Source organism: Ascaphus truei, chromosome 2 (assembly GCF_040206685.1).
Source record: "Ascaphus truei isolate aAscTru1 chromosome 2, aAscTru1.hap1, whole genome shotgun sequence".
Classification (NCBI taxonomy): domain Eukaryota; kingdom Metazoa; phylum Chordata; class Amphibia; order Anura; family Ascaphidae; genus Ascaphus; species Ascaphus truei.
Window position 1 is genome coordinate 426,507,869 of NC_134484.1, and position 25,030 is coordinate 426,532,898.

At 41.1% G+C, this 25,030-nt stretch overlaps 1 protein-coding gene across 4 annotated transcripts in view; it reads left to right on the top strand.

The window, feature by feature from the left end:
- The window catches only part of ZEB1 (zinc finger E-box binding homeobox 1), a 119,108-nt gene that overhangs the window by 52,190 nt on the left and 41,888 nt on the right, over nucleotides 1-25,030 (top strand). For 2 of the 4 annotated variants that reach the window (XM_075587707.1, XM_075587708.1), the window contains exon 2: nucleotides 8,871-8,930. The exons of the other annotated variants lie outside the window; for them this stretch is intronic. In XM_075587707.1, the coding sequence (XP_075443822.1) occupies nucleotides 8,871-8,930 (60 nt within the window). The remainder of the gene's footprint in view (nucleotides 1-8,870; nucleotides 8,931-25,030) is intronic. 4 annotated transcript variants of the gene reach the window in all.

The window sequence follows — 25,030 nt, forward strand, 5'->3', positions numbered from 1 at the left end:
TCATCTCAATTTGATTTTTCCAGCGACCGCAGCCTGACGTCACCGTTGCCGTCGCGTCGCCGGCACTATAAGCGTAGCCTTACACTGACGGAAGGATTGATTGAAACTGAAAGGCAGCCAATATGTTAGGCACAAAGTCAGAATCTTTACATATTTATAACAGGTAGCACCAAACGATTGCTGTTTAGATAAGACAGGGGCACACAAACTTTTTTTTGCGGCGCCCCCCCCCCCTGCCTTACCTCCTCCGACCCCCCCACCCCCTCTTTACCGCACGCGGCGTCAAATGATGCCGCGGGATCATTTGACATCACGTTACCAGGGCAACCGTGACGTCACATAACCCCGCCGCGTTGCCATGGTCACACGTCCTGAAGCCGGCTGAATCCCGGTAAATAAAGGTTGCAGAGGCCTTGCGCGGTCCCCCGACATTTAATTTAAATGCCTTGTGGAAGAGCGCGGGACATCCGCAACCGCCCGTGTGTTCCCCCCCCCCCCCCCAAAAAAAAATCTCGCTCCCCCAGTTTGCACACCGCTGAGATAAGAATGTACAATTGTCACATGCTTTACATATAAAAATACTAAGGGAAAAAAAAGGCAATGTAGTATTGCTTCTTTAAACATATTGTAGAGAATTAGTAACACTTTATAACATTGAGGAAACATGTTTGTGAGTGACTTGGTGTGGTTGTTGGTTACTTTCTTTGAAGTGGGTTAATGTAGTATGAATTCGAGTGGCAGTGCCTTGTAACCTTAAGCAATATATATATATATATATATATATATATATATATATATATATATATATATATATATATATATATATATATATATATACCGTGTTAAAGCAATAATATATATATTATTTTGTAGTCATCCTCCTTCCATCATCAGTTCAGATCACGTCTGCGCAGGATCTGCCTTGGCAAAACGAGCATGATTTTTGGATGTAGCTACTTCCGGGGGCTTTTCAAAGGGTTAAGTAACATTAATGGTATGATATATTCTCCAGATTTTCCCACCATAGGACCCTTTTCTCTCTCACCATGTATCACGTTAGACTACAAACGACTCATCTCATAGTCCCTACCATGCGTTGGGAGGTCACGCTTAAGAACAGGTCTGTGTTCTGTGTTCTAAATTTGTGTCGGGTTAAAATCCGTGGACAAATATACCATTAACCCGTGTTTTTAGGGGTTTTTAATGTGCAGAGTCCCATTTTGGCTCCTGTCGTATGATTGCTATGGCCTTGGTCACATGCTTTTGGAGCTCTCCTGGAAGCGCTCAGGACTCTTCCTTTCCGGCTCTCCAAATGCTGTAGGATTGCACGACCCAAAATCACATGTCGTTCCCCTGATGTTAAAAAAGGGTCTCCAGCATGTTGAGGCTACACTGGGGATTTGAGGGTTAACCAATTGGGCTCATGAGAGAATTCTTAAATGTTGAAGATCATGTACATGGTGTATACTGTATGGCAGAGGTGCGCAAACTCCCTGCGCTGTGCCCCCCCTACCTGCTCCTCCGTCACGCGCCCCCCTCATCTCTAATGTTGCGTCAAATGATGCTGCAGGGTCATGTGATGTCACGTGACCCCGTGGCATTATTTGCCGTCACGTCTCCATGGCAACAGGCGTCATTTGACACCGTGTTGTCATAGAGACGCGTGACTGGAGCCGGGTAAGTACGTTTACAGAGGCCTCGCGCCCTCAGCGCGGGACCTCTGTAAACACTGCGCCCCCCCCCCCACAAAAGTCTTGCGTCCCCAGTTTGCGCACCGCTACTGTATGGCACTTCTACTGAGGATGTCCTCTCTTTTGGTATAACTTATGATGTAGTTTTAAGCAGGTACACATGTAGAACTGCGTGATTTATTTTTTTAATTAAAAAAAATATCGGATTGAGGCAAGGGGGTCTCTGGAGTTGAACCGCATTAATTTCAGCTCCGGGGACGTCATAAAAGCGGAGGGCAGAGGCACGGAGAAGCTCCCGATTGGCCGTAAGGGGAGACCGTCGGCGAAAAAATCAGATATCAGTGACTACCAGATTTCTGGTAGCGCTGTCGCTCCTTCGCCGCCGCGTGCACTATAAGCGATGGCGACAATGCATTTGTTTTGCTGCGATGTCGCGTCGCTGGCACTATAAGCGCAGCCTTAAGCATTACGCTGTACTAAAGAGACTTTAGGGAGTACAGTATATATCAAGCTCCATTCACTTAGAAGATGCGCTGTCTGATGTCCGTGTAGAGAATGAATTCAAGTCAAGTAGATATATGCAGCCTATATACTCAGTTGTGAGGAGCAGGATGGTTTTGTTTATTTTTAACTAGTGAAAGACAAACGGAAGATTGCTTTGTGCTGACTGAATGTTTTTACCTAATGTTGAAACATTGTTTTCCTTTTGTTGGCTGCTACCATGGGATTGGGCTCATACAGAAATGTGAGACTGATGAGGACAGGAAAGAGCAATCCCTTCAGAGAGCGCCGCGCCGCGCAGAACGCGGGGTTATTGGTGCGGTTGTTAGGATGTCATTCAGATGATATTAAAACGTAACTTTGCATCGTAAAGTCTTAATAGGTGACCCAGGCTAAAGAGTTGACCATTATAGATTACAAACGTAATGTCGCACTAAATTAAATAAAAACCTACCTATATAATTGTTACAAATGTAGGTTACACAGACACAATTGTGAGCTCAATTTTACACATATTTTGTCTACATCTAAATAAATCTTTCAACCACACAAAATGTCTCAATTTCTTCTTTTTGATACAACCCTGGTTTGTTATATAAAGTACTGGGCAATAAGATCTGTAACGATGTATCTGAAGCTCACTTAAGTTGTCAAGTGTCTCCTATTTAACATCACAGAGATACCATGAATCAATGTTTCAATAGTTCAGTAATGTATCTTGTACATGGATCTGTTCAATACCATAATTGGTTATATTTGATATTATTATGTTTCTAACGTCTTCGTGTCCTGTTGATCTGTACGTTTGTGTACCTCAGGGCTCTGTTCTCGGACCTCTCCTTTTATCTCTCTACACACTATCACTTGGTGACCTCATCAACTCCTTTGGCCTTAGATATCATATCTTTGAAGATGATACCCATATATATCTATCCACCCCTACCCTCACTCCTGCAATTGAGTCCCACGTCTCAGATTGCTTCCTGGCTGTATCCTCGTTCTGCTCCGCAGCCTTGATCGTAATTTGTCTTAAACTGAGCTCCTCATATTTCCCCCTAATTATTGCCTAAAATCCCCTTTCTCCATCACCGTAAACATACTACCATCTATCCTGTCGCCAAAGTACATTGCCTAGGAGTGACAATTGAATCCTACCTTTTCTTCATTCACATTTATGACATGGCTAAAATGTATTGCTTCTTCAACCGTAATATTGCCAAGATCCGCCCTTCCCTCGCCAATATACTGCTAAAACTCTAATGCATGCCCTTATCCTCTCCCGTCTGGATTATTGTAACATACTGCTAACAGGCCGCCCTGCCTCACAATTTTCTCCTTCACAATTCATCCAAAATTCTGCTGCCTGAATAATTTAACTTTTCCCCAAAACAGTTTCTGTTCATCTCCTCCTTAAATCTCCCTCCTGGCGTACCATCAAGTTTTAGATCACCTACAATGTTCTCATCCTTACTTTTAAGACTCTCCACTTATCTACTCCTTCCTACATATTAGCTTTGATCTCTCGTTATTCCCCTGCTCGTCTCCTGCGCTCTACCCATAACGGTCTTCTCCTCCACCCGTTTTACCTCTACTGCTTTCTCTTGCCTAAAAAAAACCTTTTCCCTCACTGTGCCTTACCTGTGGAACTATCTCACACTCAGTATACGCCAAGCACCCTCTACCCCAACCTTTAAACTAAACCTTAAACTCACCTCTTATATGAAGAATTTCAATAGCTTGGACTCATGGCTACTTTCACACACCCACAGTCGCTCCAACCAACCATTGTGACCACATACTGCACTCATGCCCTCACCTGCTGTCTCTGTAAGTCTCGTCACATTCCACTTAGATTTCCTTTCTTACTGTCTGACTTTGTTGCACTTATTGTATTATAATTCCCTGTACTTTTTTTTGTCTCCTTTGTAAAGCGCCAATTACACTCTGGGCGCTATATAAATAAAGATATTACATCTATATGTACATTGACTGTGGCTTTGTATCAAGTGCCCTTATGGTATACTCTTAATTCCTGATGGGGGGGGGGAGGGGGAGCAACGCGCAGTGCAGTCAAGAGTAGCTGGTGATTAAATAAGTCCCTGCGGGGATGAGGCCGGGGCCTGCACTCAGCATCTCCCGCAGGCTCTCCCAGCAGCCCCGGCATGAGCTTAGCATCCAGGCGTGCTCCAGGGGATCCAGTGCCTTCGACCCACCGAACACTACCCGCCGCCTTCCTCATCCTCGTTACCGGACACGGAGGACGAGCTGTCAGAGTCCCGCACATCGGCCTGGAGCAGGCCCCCCCAAACGCCCCAGGCGGAGCTTGTGGGACACGGTGCCCGGATCTCGCAGCCCCCGTCACTTCTCCCGGCCAAGGAGGAGGAAATCTTAAGGAGCCGGGGCACAGAAGCTCTGTACCGAACCGGGGTTCTGCCTCCGGGGATCCTGCGAGGGGCTTGGTCACAGAGATGCTGTGAGGAGTGGAGGTGGGTGATGGTGGCGACGTGGGCCTGTGATCGGAGAAGCCCTACGCATTTTGTCTCATGAATATTGACTTCCTCACATAAGCCTATATTATACATCTGCATGCAATGTATTGTATATAATGTATACCCTGTTCATTTATGTAACTGTATTTTTAACCATGTATTATTTGTCATATTAACTATGTCCAGGACATACTTGATAATGAGAGGTAACTCTCAATGTATTACTTCCTGGTAAAACATTTTATAAATAATAATAATTCCTCAAGGGGAGAGAGAGAGCGAGAGAGAGAGCGAGAGAGAGAGAGAGAGAGAGAGAACAAAAAAACAGTGTACAAGCTCCAGGTGGTCCAGCTGGAGATGCATTTATAGCATGGTAATAAATGTAATATAGGGAGCTGACACCGAAAAATAGGGAATAAAGGGTTAAGCAGTAAGAATTAAGGATGACTGGGGGTAACTCCTTGAGAAAGCGCCACAGTGGGCGTGGGAGAGTAGTTAGCACTGTTTGTTTCTTTGTTTTTTATGTAGTTCAATAAAGTTGATTTTTACCCTCTTTTGCTGGTGAGCGCCTCACCTTTTTCATGGAGCGGTTGTTCATCGGATCCTTACCTTGTCTCGCTGTAATATATATATATATATATATATATAATAGTGGCACTGTGTGCTCATTTGCATGTCATTTCCCAGAATCCCTTGCTGCAGTGGAAGTTCTGTGTACTGGGTGATAATGGGGAAGGGCGGGGTTGCAGACCTGCCTAAGACATGCAGATGAGCATACAGTTGTATTTACATTTGCATATATACAGTGTTCGACAAACCTATACATTTGCTCGCCCCGGGCGAGTGGATTTAACATCGTGGCGAGCTACTATTTGCCCAAGCAGCACACGTTTGGTACTAGGTGGCGAGTAGATTTTTTTGTGTGGCGAGTAGATTTTTTGGTGATTTGTCAACCACTGCATATATGTGTGTGTGTGTGTGTGTGTGTGTGTGTGTGTGTGTGTGTGTGTGTGTGTGTGTGTGTGTGTGTGTGTGTGTGTGTGTGTGTCAAAAGGAGTGCTACTGGGTGTGACCAAATGTATACAACAAAAGACCAAAAGACATATTGGATGTAGCATTGGGTATTTTTGTCTTTTGGTGTCTGCTAAATAGCAAAACTCTAGTACTAGCACAACTGGGTGACGTCAGGTATACCCTGTGAATAGCCTTACATGGCAGGCTCACTGGATAAGCATGTCCTCAGCTGAAAGTCTATTGGGACTAAATGATCGTAGGACATTCGCGCTGTCACAAGAAATAATGCCAGGGTATGCTAGAATCTTTGCAATAGTGAGGTACAGTATAAAACTCCTACGCGTTTTGTGGCATTGCCTCATGCCACTTCATCAGGGAAGAAGGCGAGGCAGGAGAAGTGCCAAAACGGAGCTCTAAAGTTTCTAAAAACATGCCGACCTGGCATTCTATAGAGACGCCATGTCCAGCTAGTCTAATCAGATCTCGTGTTCTGCAACGTCACTAATTGACATGTCGCGTATCTCTATTTTTCCCATCTTCAACCCCCTTTTCCAAAATATTCAAAACGCTCTTCACCTTTTTTAGGTAGCATCAGGAATAAAGAGTATAGTATAAGGGCACACATGATACAAAGCTACAGTCAATCAACTTTGTGTGTGTGTGTGTGTGTGTGTGTGTGTGTGTGTGTGTGTGTGTGTGTGTGTGTGTGTGTGTGTGTGTATATGTGAAACTATACACACTATTGAAACATTAATTCATGGTATCTGTGATCTTAACTAGGAGAGACTTGACATACTAAGTTAGCTTCGAATACATTGTTACAGATCTTATTGCTCAGCACTTTCTATTACAAACGGGTTGTATCAAAAAGAAGAAATTGATACATTTTGTGTGGTTGAAAGATTTATTTAGATGTGGTCAAGACATCTGTAAAATTGAGCTCATTATTTTGTCTGTATAACATACCTGTAACCACAGACTATTTTTTAACTATGCCTGGACTTAAACCTGTTTGCTTGAAAAGCTTGTTTTTAAAAGTTTTTTTTGGGGGGGGGTGAGGGGGTGGTAGGGGGGGGCATGAGAATGAACACAATATTAAGTAACTTTAGAACAAATATTTTAAATGTGTAATCACCATTTTGGTGGAAATCAACAACTGATAAATTAGGTTTTATTTATAAAATGAAAATGCATTACAGCCTAAAAAAAATCTCTAAAAATAAAATTCTCAACCTAACTCTTTTCAGTCTGCTTATTTGAGTAGAAATTTACATATTTAGGATCTGAGTTTTTACCATGTGAGGAGAGGTTCTTTGCTGTTTTGAGTCTCAAAGAAACATTTTAATCATTTTATTTTTTTTTACATTTGGTTCTGATTATTAAGTAACCCTAGAGACATCGAACACTATGCACCTAGCATGCAAGAGAAAAGTGGCAGTCCCGGGTATGACATTTGATGCATGTCATCATAATGTCAAGTTACTCCTCCTGTTGCTCACTGACACGTGGGATAAATTACAGCACCTCTTAGCCCAGGAGCTATGGAATAAAGAATCCTCTAGCACTGAAAGCATTCAATGAGTTGGTCAACCCCTTTACTGCCAGAGAACTGCAGGACTGGCCTCTCTGGGAACAGAGGGGTTAAAATATGATTTCCTTCCCAGATTTTGTTTGCAAAATGATGGAGGACTAGTCAAACTAAATATAACTAATGCATCCGCAGTGTACCTGGCCCAGGCTTAAGCATTGGCTGTTTCTCACAGTTGTATGTTAATAATAGCATGAACTCAGCGCTATATTACAAACCGTGGAAATCAGGTAGAAGCAGGGTATCCCCAGAGCTTAAAATAACTGGGTTCAGCTCGGAGGGAACCGCCAGTTCCCATCCTGTAAAAGAAAAAGGGGAGTAAAATGGTGGGACAGTTGCGTACAGTCTAGTTCCCAGTACTAATCTTACTTCCAAGTCACCGCACTTCTATTCCATCCCAGCGATGTGCAGTACACACACCACAAACTGCTACATCTCCATTATCGGCACGGGAGAGTGGGCTTGGATACGAGTTTCACAGGAGCCCCCTGTATCACAGCATTTTTGCAGTTGGCTACAATGCTTTTTTTAAAACCTCAAATGCTTGGCAATAACAAACTGAGCTAGTTCATTGCTTCATCTTGTCGTAGTGTCAAGTCTAGTTTGCACAACCACATGTCGGAAGTAGCTTTTTCTCCGTCCCAAACAGCCCATAGTCAGAATTGTATGTCTAGCACTATACATACTCGGCATGGCATTGCCAGTGTCGGATTAGGACTTTGTGGGGCCCTAAGATATGATGAAGATGAGGCCCCTACAAAGAATGAGTAACATATATTGTGGGCAGGGTAACTACCGTAGACTGTTTTGAGTACTCCTCACAATTGAAAGGTGATGTGAGACTCAATTCCTAGAACTTAAACAAAACAGGGACGGTGGATATGAAGTCGAAGGAAAGAACTGACTAAACCATTATGTTCTTCGGCGAAATTTTATTGAATCACCGTCCGTCTTTTCGTTGCATGACATACTGTACTGTAGGTTGATTTTGATATGCATTCAACTTTTGTTACTGAAGATTCAAACTTATTGATTTTATAGGTATTTGAAAAAAAAATGTTTTTGTTAGTATTTGGAGGCCCTTCAAATTGCAAGGCCCTAACCTGTGCGGTAGCTCAGGGGGTCTCAAATCCAGTCCTCAAGACTCCTCCCCCCCCCCCCCCAACAGGTCAGGTTTTTAGGAAATCCCTGCTTCGACTGAACCACTGATTGAGCCACCTGTGCTGAAGCAGGGATATCCTTGAAATCTAACCTGTTGTGGGGACCTTGGAGTTGAGAACCCCTGCTGTAGCTTATTTAGCTTATACGTAAATTCACCACTTGACATATCTGTCATTTTGGAGTTGTAAGAACTTTGCATTGCGTTTACGAAAAGCTGTAAAGTACATTTAAATGACCCGTCCCACAGTAATGTAAGGATTTGACCAAACATCTCATTTATTTTTCCTTGTGATGTTCTCCATTTCAACTCATGTTGGTTGTCTTTGCTGTAACAGTTCCCTATTGTTTGTCATCACAATCTGAATGATGTAACAACTGCATGTCAGTGCTCTAAATTGTAAATTGTGCACTTGACTTTTACTTCAGATTCAAATGTTATATGCTTGGGGATGAAGATAACGAAAACTCCACAAGTTAACAATAAGAGTGAGTATTTTAATTTTATATAAGTGCTTAACTTGTAATGTATTTATTGTGTGGGTGGCTGCTGTAAAAGGGATGATTTTTAGAAATATATATATAATCGGATGTTATTCAACTCATTATTGGCTACCTGAAGCCCATTCTATTGCAATGAAATTCCTTAAATGCAAATGGAGGCTGCATTGAAGTTCTTCGTATGTCTTATCATGTACAGTACATGAGAGCTGGGAATGTAGTCTTAATCAATGCTGGATGGAGGGCTATGTTTTCTCTCCGGGGTTTTAACGTCTTGGTTGCCAGAGATGCCAGTAATGCATTGCAAAAGCAGTTTAAAAGCGTTGTCGTATATGATAAAGGGTGTATCTTTTGACGACTTTGATCCGCCTGGCCAATTTTTTTGTAATTCCCAAATCTTCTAAGAAGAGTAAAGAAGTGTGATTAATTCCACCTGGTAACCTTTATTTCTGTTTGGCAGAGCAGACATTTGTTCATGAGCTGTTGGTTACCGCAGTATTTGAGAAATGCCAAGTTCGGCTGAGCTTGGACTGATCGTGTGCTACAATGTTCAACGCCATTTTGTTTTCATTTAGCATAACCTTGTTTTAAAATGTACGAGACCATTTGATAGCAACGCTGGCTGTGGCTAAAGAGGTGTGAATAACAGGTGATTGGAAGTTGAAAACGTTGTGTTTGCTGAAGCTCTGTGAGCACTTTCTGTTGCTATAGTGCAGTGCATTTGATGGTGCTGGGGTTAATGCACAAATGTAATTGGTAATGACATAGAAATATAGCAATGTGGTGCTTATATTCTCACCATTGAGATGTCAATAACAGCAATTTCCTTTCTCTGTTAGAAACACCTCCAAACCTCCTCCCAGTCATCTACTGCTACAGTTTATGTTGGCACAATAGGGCTACTATAGAGACGCTGAAGTTTCTCTTCCTGACCTAGAAGGCTCAGAAGTTTGGTTATGTCCACTTATTAAAGCACAATTTGTTAATGTATGCCCTTATTTTCTTATTTGTTTTTTTGTTAGACCCATACTGCTCTTTAATTCTTCTGGGATAATTTGTCTGGGAATAAACCAAATTTTGCCTGTAATGTGGCTACATTCTGTTCTCTGTTCTGGTGGGGTTACCTGTGGCCCAAAGACTGCTTTCCAACCCTTAAGTGTTTACTCTATTACTTTATGATGTTTGATACTGTCGTTTTCATACTGAACTGTATTCCTTGCTGTTCTCTTAATCACTCTTCTTACTTAACCCCTGCGGGTTATGCATTGCATAGCTGACACATCTGGCAGCCAAGGGTTTGAAGGCTCAATCCCACCAGGGGCTTAAGTAAACAAATGGTAGTAGTATTTTGTAATAATGTTGGGGATTTGCACTTTTTTTTAATTAAAAAAATCCAACCAATTTAAGCATTATGAAACATTTAAAAGAAAATTAAAAAATATATGTAAACATAATATTTCTGTGGTAAACAAATGCATCAGAGGGTTTGTACAATGCGGGGATGTACAGTAATCTGGGTTGTCACTCCAAGAATATACAGGTAAACTTGTTTTTCTTCATTTGTCTTTGCTGTTAATGTAATTATGATGCCATCATTAACAAAACAGAAACATGAATGACAAGTAGTATGGGATAAGCATGAATTTCAGTAGAGGAAAGGAAGGCCCATCAATGTATCATGTGGCATGAATAAGTACAGTATTCTGATTTCCAGGAAGTCTACTACACTGATAGGTTGCTGTTTAGAAGAAGTAACCTCTGATAATCTATTAATGTTCACTTAACATACACTAGTCCAACAAATTCTTTTTCTGAAGTACATCTGGACTAATCCAGTCTTTTAAAAAGTCGTTTTATGCTTTTCAAGAGGATTTGTTATCTCCATTGTGTGTACTGTATGTTGCAGTTTGTAGACTTCTGCCTCTGCTTAGTCTTGTTCTTTTGTTACCACTCAGAAATAATAGCCATGAGGAGTGTGCGATAAATAAAACCAAAAAAACAGAAGGCTAAATACTTTCAAGAGGTCCTAAATGTTTAAGATTCAACTTGATTCCTGTGTTGTTTTTTTTATATTCTCTATTTTTCCTTAAAAAAACAAACAAACAAACAAACAAAAAAAAAGTTTTCAAAACGTAATTTAAAATCAAGGCTACCACATTTTTTTTGACACATATACACTTTGCCCTCTCCCTCAGAAACATTGCTATCCGCCCATCCCTCCCCCCACATATAGTTTTATAAGTGTTTGTGTCTGTGTACGGGCAGAAAAGGCAGAGTGAGGAGGCGGTGTATGTGTTATTGTACCCCCCTTATTACAGACACCCAGTCACACCGGGGGTCGTACACACATATGCACACACAGCCCGTACACCTCCCTGTGGCTGAGATTCCCTTGCACCCCCTTGAGTAGCTGCAGCTGGCTGCGCCCTGGAGGGGGTGGAGCTTCCTGCCAGTGCTGTTGCTGCTCCATCAGCAAGATCTGGAAGTCTTGCACTGCAGAGACCTCCTGGCCTCTCCATGTCCCGGCCCTGACACATTCTTAAAAACCCAGGACATTTTGAATAATGTAGCAGCGTGTTCAGGCCAGCTTCTTCAAACCCAGAACTCTCCCGGGAAAGCCGAGGCGTATGACAGCCTTAATCAAAATGAGCAAACTGCAAGAATTTTTACTCTAAATGTTTGCACATGTTTGCAAAAAAACATAAAAAAAACAAAAAAAAAAAAAACGGATAGATCGTGTGCACCATGTCCTCACAGGCAGAGGCCAAGAGCCAAGTCGTAAGGCACGTGCTTTTCTAAAAGCTGTTTTGTTATTTATCCCTGATGACGGAATTGCTGTTGCATGTGCAGAGTTAGGACTGGATGATTAACATAAGGAACACTAATTGTCTATTCTGTGATAATTGCTATTGTTCTATTTGCAGCGTGGGCGTTTTGCCTATATTCGAAAAGCCATCGGTTTTCAAATGATCTTTATTGTCTCATGAACATAACTTAAATTGAGGCTTTCTGTTCTAGTACATTAGTGTTACCTTCCGCCGTCAATAATTTAAATATACTTTTTCTACCTGCCCTAAAACATACAGGCCTACTGTATAAATGCATTTCCATGATGGAGGACTTCGAAATATGAGTAAGCTTATTTAAATAATTATTTGGAGAGGCAACACCCTATATTACCCTGCACATGCCTCCTTCTGCTCCATTCACACACTAGTATGTTTTTGTAAATCATGCTTTAGCCATGACTACGGTATCTGCCCAAATAGACTCCATCTACCCCATAAATACCAAGACCATGAGAACATACAGACCTATAACTCACAACATACCTCTCGGATGAATAGAAAACACTAGCTGTGCAGCACATGTTTCCGGACAGCTTGGCTCCCAAATTCAGTCATTTCATTCTGTAAAATGATGTTCTGGTGTATCTGTAATCTATAGAACAACATATTGCATGAGGAAAGCGGCTTCTTACGGGGGCACCTTATAGAGTTCACATAAATGACTGAGATCATGATAGATCACGTTTATTTTCTTTATTTTGCCACGGGCCTGCACAGTAGCTGCGCCACCATCCGTTAATGTCAGCCTTTTCTTTGGTAATTAAGGGTAGTCTAGCTATTCAATGCCTCTAGCAATATAGCAGTCTTTTGAAGCATTTAAGTATTGATTTCACTTTCTCCAAAATGCCGCAGAACATACCAAAAACACTGGGAAGTGGTCATATACATTTCTTTGTGGCTGCATTTTTATTTAGGTCTACAGAAATGTCCAAAAATGTGTGCATACTCGTTAGACTGATTGGTTTTTTATTTCTTTACGAATGTCAACATCATGTTTAATAGGTAAATGGAGCTGATTGACACCAAAAACTGAAACAGCTAAAGGTATTAAAAAAAAATGAAAGATAACTTAGCCATGGTTAACAATGTTATGTGGAGATAACCCTGTTTGTCAGCCCTGAAAACTAGGGATGAATTGTTATCTGTTTGGCCCTTTATTTGCATAGTAATTATGAATCATTAGTCAGAGAAACATAAGTAGCCAATAGGAGACCCGGGGAAAATCGAATCGTTTAATTTTTAACAGGATGCAAGTATGTAAAAAAACTACTTTAAGGGTGATTTGAGTCTTTCTAAGGAAGCCAGTTATACAGTTTATTTATTTGTATCACTACTTCCAGGCTAAAGTCTTTTGTAGTATGAATCTGTCGGCCATGGGTTCCTCACTATCTCTTGTGATCTTTACATCTCCGCCCCTCAGTAGTGTGTGTCAGGCAGATGTTTGTTTTTCATATAGATATCTTAACGTGAGGCCAAGCGTTTGTGGTGCTGGGCTGAAGGAGTTAGGTTAGTGATAAGAGCCCTGCCTTTGGGGGAGGGTGAACCCAGTAAGATTCCCAGTGTCATGTCTCCTTGTGACCTTGGGGCAAGTCACTTCATTATAGGAACCTGGTTTGGCCAGCAGTTAAATTAGTGGTGCTGTGTCTGGTCACAAAAATGATTGCTTGAAAAAAAAAAAAAAAGCGTTGACGTTTATTGAGTCTTGGGAAACAGATTTCTTCTTTTGCCATTATGCTGTATTCAAACGTTCCTTGAAAGTTATTGTCAAAAATCTATATTTTAACTGATTATCTTCTGCCATGCCTATTCAGATTGGGATATAGTTTGGTGATGGTGTTTGTGCACATGAATGTATACATTATTTCATGGCAATTGGAACACAAAGTAGAACACTGCCAGTGTTTGCAGCACTGTACATGGAACTCTACAAGCGAGATACGCGAGGGACCTTTCTGAGTGCAGTATTCCTAGCAAATCTTTCCAACAGTATGACATATTTCCCGGTGACATCTTTTGTCTCAACTTGATGTTAAACTGTGGATGCCGTGCTGCCTATTTACGTCCATACGATATTCTGGATGAGCGCCAAGTTGTAAACCTGGAATATGATTCCCTGTGGTAGGCACTGTATAGTGTACAGGAAATGTATCTTTACCTTTTCTTCTCCCCCCCCCCCCCCCCTTGCTACGTTCCTGTGTGGCCTGGAGCTTTGTTAATCAGCAGGCCTCCCAAGTGTGTCAGTTTGCGTCTTACCTTTTATAGCTAGTGGTTTCCGGAATGGTATAAATACCTCCAGTGCCCAAACCTGCGTGTTCTTTCTTCACTTCAGTGCTTACCTAATTGGCGTAAACGCTTAAGTAGTAACATTAGGGTGACCTGCACTTTTTAACTATTCTACTTCCGACAGGAATCAGGCTTCCCACCTTGCTAGTGACACGGTGGCTCTTTTAATTGAAAACCAATCTGTATTTCAGTAATTAGTTGTATGAATAGGCTGGTATTGCATACAAAGCTGGACCTGCTTACTGTAATTATTTGCTTATTTATCAAAAAGGCTGTTCTTTGCTTTTTTTTATTACCGTCACAAAATTAATTGAAACACTGAGCCATTAACTTAGAAAAATCATTGTTTTGCATAACAAGCAGACAAAGTCCATAACAAAGAGAATAATCTAGAGAAAGATGGGTCTTACGTTTGCTGGTTTGGAAGAGGAAACTTGGCCTCATTTGCTTTGTGAATGTTCATGAAGTGAATGTAAAAACAAAATCTACAAGGCAAAATGTTTTATGCTAATATATTTATTTATTTTTGTTTTTTATGTCTAATTTGGTTTATTGCATTCTTCTGGATCTGTGTTATATGGGATTTTGCAGGAGCTTATTGACTGAATAGTAAACGGCCTCCTTTTTGTTCAGTCACATGCATGATTATCAGTCTGTGTCTCTATTTACAATAATAAAAGGTGGGTTCTTCCACTTTTATTACAAGTCTGAGATTTTAGAAAACTGCACTCTGAAGCCCTCCGCTGGGCTTCTGCATCAGATTGCAATGGAGAGGTTGATGTATAAAGAAATGATTAATCTTTGCTAATTGTAGTATACCAGTGAGGGAATAATTCCTGGCACCTGGTCGCCCAGGCGCCTATAATTCCAGCTCTGGCGCCTGTGCTGACTGACCCGTCAGTCACTGCCATGACTGGGGAGCGATGTTGCCGGACATAGCAGTGACTGACAGGTCAGTCGGCACTGAGCCGCCTACCGTGACAACAGGAGATGTGGGAGAAGCAAATAGCCTGCAGGAGAAGTGAGGGGGAGCACTCAAGGACTAAGTCCTCCCCTTGCTCTCCTTCCCGCCAGTGAAACTTGATCTGGCTGTGGGGGCGGTGGGGATGGAGGGGGGAGAGAAGAATCTTTGTGAGTCACTGTCTATACCTATACACCTTGTATATACAGTACCACACTATGTACGTATATACCACTCTGTGCCTATATGCCCTTTGTCGCTGTGTGTGAGTTTGTCAGTGATATTCTGACACAGAGCTGGAACTGCCGATTTCCCCCACTACTCCACCCTCCCCACATTATCGCTCAACAAAACCTCTGGCTCCTAAAACTCCTGTCTGGCTCCTAATTTTGTTCTCTTTTTTTTTTGTTACTAAACATTTCCATAGGCAAATCATTAACACAACAGTCCTTATTAGACATGGTGTCAACATTGTATTTTGTCTGCTAATTTGTCATGTCATTGCAAATATAAAACAATTAGTCACTGGCCGTTGAACCATGTGATCATTTACCTACATGCCTGTTTGATTTTGTTCTCCTGTATTTGTTGCAATTAATTTGCATTAATTGCCTGCCAAGTACTCGTTTTGTCAGCTACTTGAGGCTCAGCCCAGTTAGTGAAATTGATAGATGTTCCACAGGGTTCTCGTCAAAATAATTCGGACACAATACCGTAACTGTTGTATACTGCGATTGTGTAGATCAACACCATTGCATTCTTTTCAGAATTGCAGGGCAGTGCGATTAACAAACTGCACAATTTTTTTAAATAATATGTCAATCTGTTTTTAAAACACTGGGCAAAGAGTAGAAACAGAATCATTGGCAGGGTGTGACATATTGCCTTTATTGTAAGTTTGTTTAAAAACGGCTCATACATTTAGCGCATATTGCCGTCGTGGATCATAGCTGGTTGTGATCTGATATACAATAAACGCTGTTTTTACATGAGTTTTCTAAAGCCATTAAAACAGATCTATTCTCAGTGCAACGGAACGATAAGACGGTTTATAAATGTTATTGCTCAGCAACTAATCCAGTTATATTTAACTAATGAACCTTTGACATGAACTGTAATATCTTCCGTTAGTACCGTGGCTGCTTTAGTTATTTCCTTGCTTGGAGACACAGTAGGAGTTTGCACCTCCGGGGGGAAAAAAAGGCATTAAAAACAGCACAGCCTGACGTGATCATCCGTCCAAACACCATAAATACCTAACCTGAAATCCGACCACTTTCTCTTGTATCAGTTTACCTTCGTCACCTTCCAGACTCTGCAAAAACATACTTTCTGGAGCCATAAACACAATCCTTAATGGTGATAAAATGGTTAACGGCTGCAAACCAACGGGTTTCATGAATATTTTAGATTTAGTCATAAATAAGTGTGACAGGGTATATATTAACGATGGACAAAATATCTATGGGTGCTATGTACAGAGTAATTTTATTGGAGGTTAGAATAAAAAGTAGTCATGGCCAGTTAATGCAGACAAATGTCACGTGCTTTTTATGTCTTAATAAAAAAGGGTTTCAATCTCCAAGGCAATTTAAACAAATCCCCATCATTACAAAAAAAAAAAAATAATAACTTTTGTTGGTTTTGTAATTTAACAATAATTTCAGCTTGCTTACTTCAACTATTTTATCTCAAATATACCAGCAAAGAAGACATAAAGCACAGTGTTTATTAATCGGTGCTATTCCAAAAGGGACCTGGCACTGGAAGGGAACTTGGCGGCCCAGCACTGCTTAGATAATATGATCCTAAATGTCCAGGAGAGCAGTCATGTTATAAACAGAGCTAAAGACTGCCACCGAGATTCTTTATTTCCATTACCAAGACATTCTCCGTTAATTTCCCTGGCTTCACCTGTGCTTCTGGGATGCTGTTTGTGATGTAATGTTTGAGCCGAAGGACGTTCTGACAATGTTCCAAAGTGCTGCTTTTCATAGGGCCGTGGTGGGGCGGTGGTTAGGGAATGCATGGCCACATCACCAAGCAGCATGGAGATGTCATCTGTTGGCATGGAAATGCAGGAGGCCAACATGTAACACCAGAAAATGCCTATTGTGCGGTCATTTATATGGGTCTATGATTTTAAGATAGTTGTATTTATTTTTTACCTGTGACAAAAATTTATTTTCAATTGTCGGGTCGCCCAAAAAATGCCCAATTGAATCTTCTACTTTTATCCCTCTTATCTGTCAGTGAGCTTAAACACTTTTAAAGTCTTATTCTAAATACGCCAAAGCAGCAATTCTGGCCAAAAATCCCCATTAAAGTCTTTAGGGATTTTCAACGGAAAGCAGCAGCTTTGACGTATGTTGAATTATTCCTTTTAATGCAGGATGGGCCAACTTAGCCAGAAGTGAAAGACTTGATGATATGAATTTAACATGCCATGAATCAAATTTAAAATCCCAGCTCTTGGCTGACAAACCACTCAACGATGCTGCCCCCGTTACATCTCAGCCCTCGGCCTCAAATATTTCCCTAAACGCCCACGACATCCGCCTTTCCCCTTACCTTATTATCACCTGTAACTCCCGCCTACAAGACTTCTCCCGTGCTGCCCCTTCACTCTGGAATTCCCCACCACGTATCACCAGGATATCCCCCAACATTCCGTGTGGCTGGATCAATCTTCACACTATGTAACACCCCCTAACATCCCCACCCTCAAACCTTAATGGGATCAGCTGTGTGGCTGGAAGTCACTCCAACCTGAGGTATCCTCCATCCCACAATGTTCAGCCACTTTACCTTTCTGTTTCCTCATTCCCTCTAGATTATAAGGCCTCAGAAGCAGAGCCGGCATTACCTCTCTCTGTTTGTACAAATTGGTCCTTATTTGTATGCAACTCTGTTTTATGTAATGATCAAATCGCTGTACTCCCATTGTACCGCGCTGCGGAATCTGTTGGTGCTTTACAAATAAACGATAATAATAATAATAACGCTTGACTGTAATATGCAAGCATCATGAACATATTTGACAGTGTTTAATTTGATTTGGTAATCCTTTCAATATTCACATCATGACAATAAAATGAAAGTGACTTTGTATTGCATAGATTGAAGCACTGGCAATAAACTTTTTAAAGGACTTTGAAAAAATAACATAAGTGCTAAATGATTCATAGATGACTCCAGCCTGGCTTCACTGGAGTAGGAATAAGTGAAATAATTGGTTTAGCTTCCCATTGGCGGGGTAAAAAGTCTTATTCTTTTTCCATTGGCACTATAATTTAGGAAAATATGTTGTGGAACCTAGCATTTCATAAAGTACCTTTTTTCAACTTTAAAGAGGCAATCCTAGCAGCATCATTTTTTTGTTTGTTTTAATATATGCAGCATTTACCTTTATTCAAAACTAGTTACCTAAGCTGCCAATCGATTGGTTGTCCCGTGATCGATCAGCAAGATCCTGCTTTCCAGGGTTGTTCACTAAATGGATCACTAAATCAATCCTTCAGTCAGTGTAACTCAGCAGCTACAATGTATTCTTATGTCACCAAGTTAACATTATCTATTGTTACAGTTTGCAACTCCAACTGCTGGGAATATTGGCAACAAATTATCACAAGTCTTACAAATATCTTGCACTGCTGGGGAAGTGTGCTAAACCTGCTCTGGAAAATCAAAGGATTATCCATAAATTAGGCCTCGGACATGCTTACCGCTGGCATGCTGATGCGCGCTGAGGCTCAGGGAAAGCGGGTGCTTTCCCTGGCCTTGCGGTTGCTTGTCCTGCTCGCCGTAAGGGGGCGGGCACGTCACTGGCCGGGGGCGGGCCAGTGACGTCACGGAGCTGGTTCGCCCTCATTGGGCGAACCGCTCACGTGACCGGCCTGTCACGCCGGTAAGAGGGGGAATTTTAAATTCCCCTAAGACCAGCGCTTCCGCAAGCGCGCGGAAGCGCAGGTGAGCCCCTACTAAAGCCGCTCTAATTGCGGCTGTAGGGGCTGAGTGCTGAGCGGAAGCGCGTGTTAGCGCGCTTCCGCCAGCAAGCAGGCAACATGGCCGAGGCCTTAAAACTCATTAAAAATGGCATTAAGAGTTGAATTTTTAAAATAAAAAAAAGGTAGTAAGTATTATCTAATAATACAGAACTCGTAGCATATTGCTTGGCTTGCTCTTTTAAAGTAAATGTTGTTTACTTAAACACAGTTTATCTCCTTTTTATTTTTTGGGGGGGGGGAGTTTCACCGCATTAAATAAAACGTTCTCTTGGTTTTGTTTTTTCTGAGCATCTAAATGCAAAGTCAGTACAGAAAAAAGTGTTGACGATCTGTAACAGTTTTCCTTTATTGAAAACATTTTAGTTTGTATTTTCAGACTTCTGAACGAGGCCAACGTAGGCAAAGTACGAGTATCAGAAGAGAAGAGGCAGTGAACGTGTTTCAAAAAGGCGTTTAATTGAAAGAAACAAAATGTGTTTATTTAGGGCAACTACCTCAGAATGTAATAGAGTTTAAATTGTTAGAGATTAAAAATGAAAGGAATCAATGCCACTCGTTCTTTCTTGTTCTTCTAATCTCCAAGGTGTACAGCTATAGCCTTTGAATTCTTCTCTACAGTACATTGCTATTTCCATCACTGTGCCGTAATAAGATATCAATCACTGCTAGATATGAGAGTGAGATCCCGATGAAGATCCAGCAGTGCATTGTACTTCAATGTGTTGTAGGCACCATGGGCATTGGAAAGCTCAGTTAAAGGGGCATTTCAACGCTGTGTGTCAAAAAGAAAGAAGAAGCCGTTTCTAAGTGTAATTAGCATCCTTCGATGTAATCACCATTAAAGTAACTGGCTTACATATTTATTTTTCACAAAACACATAAGTGTCACTTTGTCGGGAACACTGGAATCCAGTAGATACGCTACATATGTATGTGTGTCTGTATGTCTTTATTTTTATAGCAATGTAAAGGGGGTTAAGGCTGCACACCGCAAATTATAAATAAATAAACATACAGTTTACCGGTGCTGCTGGTTGAAGGAAGTACCTGCCAGGCAAAATCCAAAGTACACTAAGGAAAAAAGAGAGATCCAGCGCTCCACGGATTTCAAGATAAATGAATTTATTGTGCCACACGACGTTTCGACCAACAGGTCTTTTTCAAGTGATTGGGCATGCCCAATCACTTGAAAAAGACCTGTTGGTCGAAACGTCGAGTGGCACAATAAATTCATTTATTTTGAAATCCGTGGAGCGCTGGATCTCTATTTTTTCCTTTATTTATATAGCGCCATTAGTGTAAATAGCTCTTCACAGTAGTAATACACGTGACAATCTTATAAATAACAAATCATACAAATAACAGATCATGGGAATAAGTGCTTCAGACATAAAAGTAACATTTCGGAAGAGGAATCCCTGCTCCAAAGAGTTTACAATCTAATTGGTAGGTAGGAAGAACGTACAGAGACAGTAGGGTGGCATTTTGGTAAGTGCGCATGCAGGGGGCCAAGCTTTATGTATTATGTGTATAGTATTAGCCACGGTGCTACTCATATGCTTCTTTAAGCAAGTGGGTCTTAAAGGTGGTTAGAGAGGGTGCTAGTCGGGTATTGAGGGGAAGGGCATTCCAGAGGTGTGGGGCAGTCAGTGAAAAAGGTTTAAGGTGGGAGGGGGCTTTAGATACAAAGGGGGTAGAGAGAAGGCATCCTTGAGCAGAACTCAAGAGTCGGGATAGAGCATAGCGAGAAATTATGACTGAGATGTAAGGAGGGTCAGAAGAGTGTAGAGCTTTAAAAGTGAGGAGGAGAATTGAGTGCGAGATGCGGGATTTGATAGGAAGCCAGGAGAGTGATTTCAGCAGGGGAGACACTGAGACAGATTTAGGAAAGAGTAGAGTGATTCTGGCAGCAGCGTTTAGGAAAGATTGTAGGGGAGACAGGTGAGAGGCAGGAAGGCCGGACAGCAGGAGATTACAGTAATCGAGACGGGAGAGAATGAGTTCCTGAGTCAGAGTTTTAGCAGTTGAACAACAGAGGAAAGTGTGTATCTTTGTAATATTGCGGAGGAAAAAGCAACAGGTTTTAGAAAGGTTTTGAATGTGAGAGAGGAGTCGAGTGTGACCCCTAGGCAGCGTGCTTGGGCAACTGGGTGAATGATAGTACTACCAACAGTAGTATGTTTTTTTGTTTGACGAATGATGGCATCATTATTACGGTGCAATCAACCAATAGAGCAAAGCTAACAATTTTCCAGTGACTTTGAGGAGTGCCAAACAGTCTCATCATTAAAAGGCCCTACGTAAAGGTTAAGTGTGTATGTATATGATGTACATATGTACAGTGATATGAAAACCAACACAGAAAAAAGAATCCCCAAAGTAGCACTCTAGCATACAAAAAATATCAAAAAATATTTACACTGCATTTAACTGGCTTTAGCACTTCTCACTTTAGGTCTGTGCAGGTTATTTCTGTGTCTCATATGTATAGTGATGTTTGTCACTTTTTCCACCCACCATAACTTATCTAATGTATGGTTGAAACCTATCCAAGCTTCAAATTGCAAAGCCAGTATAATCAGCCTCACACTGCTGAGACCCAAAAGGTTGAAACAGCTGTCTGTGAGTAGGGTTACTGGCTATGCATCTTACCCCAGACTGTGCTGAAAAGCTGTGTAATGCGTCAGACATAAGCTTATAAGGGTCCATGTCAAAATGGATTTGAAGGAAAAGGTGACACTGCTCATGTACATGTTTTTTCCCAGAATCCCTTGCTGCAGTAGAAGCTCTGTATGCAGGTGATAATGGGGAAAAGCAGGGTTGCAGACCTGTCTAGGACATGTGAATGTGCTCACAACTGATATTTTCATTTGCTATATGATGTATGTAGAACTCTTCTAGGTTTAAGGACCGTTACTCCTCGCTTAATAAAATTGTGTTTGCCATTTTTAAAGCAGGTACTTCCAAAGTTGCTCCCCGCAATGCTTTGCATCTACAACAGCAAGGCATTGTGGGGTGTGTCTTTGGAAGCTCCTGCAGTAATACCAACCATGCTGTCTGCACACACAGAGTTGCAGTTTGGGGTCTTATTAGGTGTGTGTGTTCCCCACATGAGCTCAGGATATTATACTGCATGGGATCACAGTTTTGTTAGCACGAGTCTGATGAGTAGGCAATAAGATCTATTAATTAGAGGTTCGCAGGACAAATATTTTCTAGCGGGGGTGAACAATGGAAAAAAGGTTGGGAACCACTGTACTAGGGTTTCAACAAGGTACAGGAGATTAGCATTTTTCGGAGAAAGAGAAGTACTAGAACTATTTCATTGGAAAGTGAAGGGTGGCAAGTTCAAGGGAATGTAAACAACTACTTCAAATAAAATATGGTTGATTCATGGACTAGCCTTACACCAGAGGGATTAAAAACAAATGCAGTAAGGGAGTAAAAAAAAAAAATGCTTGAGATGGACACACAGCTATATTTAACCTATGAAACATGCCACTGTCCTTGGTTCACTTTTGTACTAGGCTTGACTGTCCCTTTTTAAAGATGTGTGTTGCTGTAATAAAGTGTCCATGCAGGTAAGCCAGTAAGAAGACCAGGGGAATGACCAGGTCCAAGATGGATGGGAAAATATCTTGAACATAGACAATACATTCGTTTCCCACCCACTATACTTTGAATACTAATAGATTTAGATCCGAGTCTTTTTAAAAACACATTTGTGTTTACCATAAAACGAAAGCACAGATGTATGTTTCATTTTCTTTCATCTTCCAAGATACGTTAAAAAAAGCTTTTTCACTTGTAGGCCAAAACCAGACAGAAGAACAGAACAAAATGAAAGCACTCTTTTTTTTTTTAACGTTTCTCTGAAATAGATTTTACTTTATGGAATTAGAACGAAGGGAACCTCCTAGAGCTGCTGAGCTGTTATTTTTAGCTCTTTTCCTTGCGCTTTTTGCTGTCCTATAGGAATCCACCATGTTATCAGAATGGATGATGTTGCACCTTCCTATTGAAAGACTGCACTTGCCATTTTTAAAAGCTGCCCAGGAAGAAAATATTGAGCTAAAAATATTCCGGTTCAGCTTCAAAGGACTCCTGGTTGAAGACTGAGCCACTGATTAAGCTACCTGTGCTGTGGCAGGAATACCCTGAAAACCTGACCTGTTTGTGGCCCTTGAGGACTAGAGTAGCCTACCCCTGATGTACTCCATGCGTCTTTCCTCAGGTTCCCTCGGAAATACAGAAACAGACGTTCGAAAGGCAGACACTTTAAATATTTACACATTGTTGCTTTTCTGTTCTGAGTCGGGTATGAATACTTTGCTTTTCGTTACCATGGGCTAGACCAGGGAATGTAAGCATAGCTCATTAAATGGCAGAAAAGGACAGGTACACTAACTCTGTGTTATTCATTGTTTTGAACAGTGACCCTTTGCACATCTTGCTGCCTTCAATATTAAAAACAAATGATTGCGCACATTTTATACAACAACGCTTCCAGATTTCGTGGCCTTTTTTTGAGCCAGTGTACATAATACTTTCCCTCAAATACTTTGGTTATCAAACCATCCATTAAAGAAAAATCTGGATCTGTATAAGGAAAAAAAGGGAAACAACGGCACTACTCAGGGTTTCTCATATTTTATACACACTATTCTGCAGACGACTTCATTATCATATATATATATATATATATATATATATATATATATATATATATATATGATAATGAAGTCGTCTGCAGAATAGTGTGTATAAAATATATATATATATATATATATATATATATATATATGGGGAAAGGGGAAACAACGGCGCAAAAGACTGTTAACTATACAATAAAAATTGAGCATAAAAAGACTGGGGGTATAAATTTAGATTGCTGGTTGTTCTGAAATGAAATTAAGAAAAAACAAAATATAGTGAAGTACGTTTAGTTCCCCAGATGAAGTCCTAGTTCCAGAACGAAACGCGTAGGGAGGAGGCTCTAAGACAAACTTTCAGCTCCCCTATTGAGTATCTACATGTTGGCAGAACCCCTTGATTACTCCTGGACTGTATACTCGAATTTCGGACGAAATCTCGGCTTAGTGACGTCAGCGGGCTAGTCTCGCGAGATCAGAGGCACACCAGGAAGTCAAGGAGAAGAGCTGCAGCCAGAGGAGAACCAGCACGGTGGATTCCGGCGTTCCACGTGGAGGACAGGGACATCACAACTCCAGGCAGCAGGACGGAGAGGATTATAATATCCTATATGCTTATTTACATCTGCTACTTTGTAAGTAGCGATCTACTTTTACGCATATTCTTTTACTAAACGTACTTCACTATATTTTGTTTTTTCTTCATTTCATTTCAGAACAACCAGCAATCTAAATTTATACCCCCAGTCTTTTTATGCTCAATTTTTATTGTATAGTTAACAGTCTTTTGCGCCGTTGTTTCCCCTTTCCCCCTATATATATGCTATTGTGTGTAGCTTAACTTCAGGCAGCAACTGTTACTATTTTTTTGGTCTAAATTATATCAATTTGCGCACTTAGTATTTTATAGTTATATATATATATATATATATATATATATATATATATATATATATATGTGTGTGTGTGTGGTTTTTTTATTTATATATATTTATATATATGTTACATAGTAGATGAGGTTGGACATGTAACGTTCCCTCTTCAAACTCCTCACCCTGGTCTACAAATCTCTCCATGGTCTTGCTCCTCCTTACCTTTCATCACTCATCTCTTGCTACACCCCTTCCTCTTCGCTTCCTGACTGCCTCAACCCTCACTCCCCCTCTCAATTCCGATCATTTGCCTTACTCGCCTCCCTCCACTGGAACAAACTCCCCCACCACATCCAATCTGCCACCTCCCTAACTACTGTATCTTTAGAAGTCAACTCAAAACTCATCTCTTCTCCATCACATTCCATGATCCCCCATTAAACTCCTATCCCATCCCCTCCCTC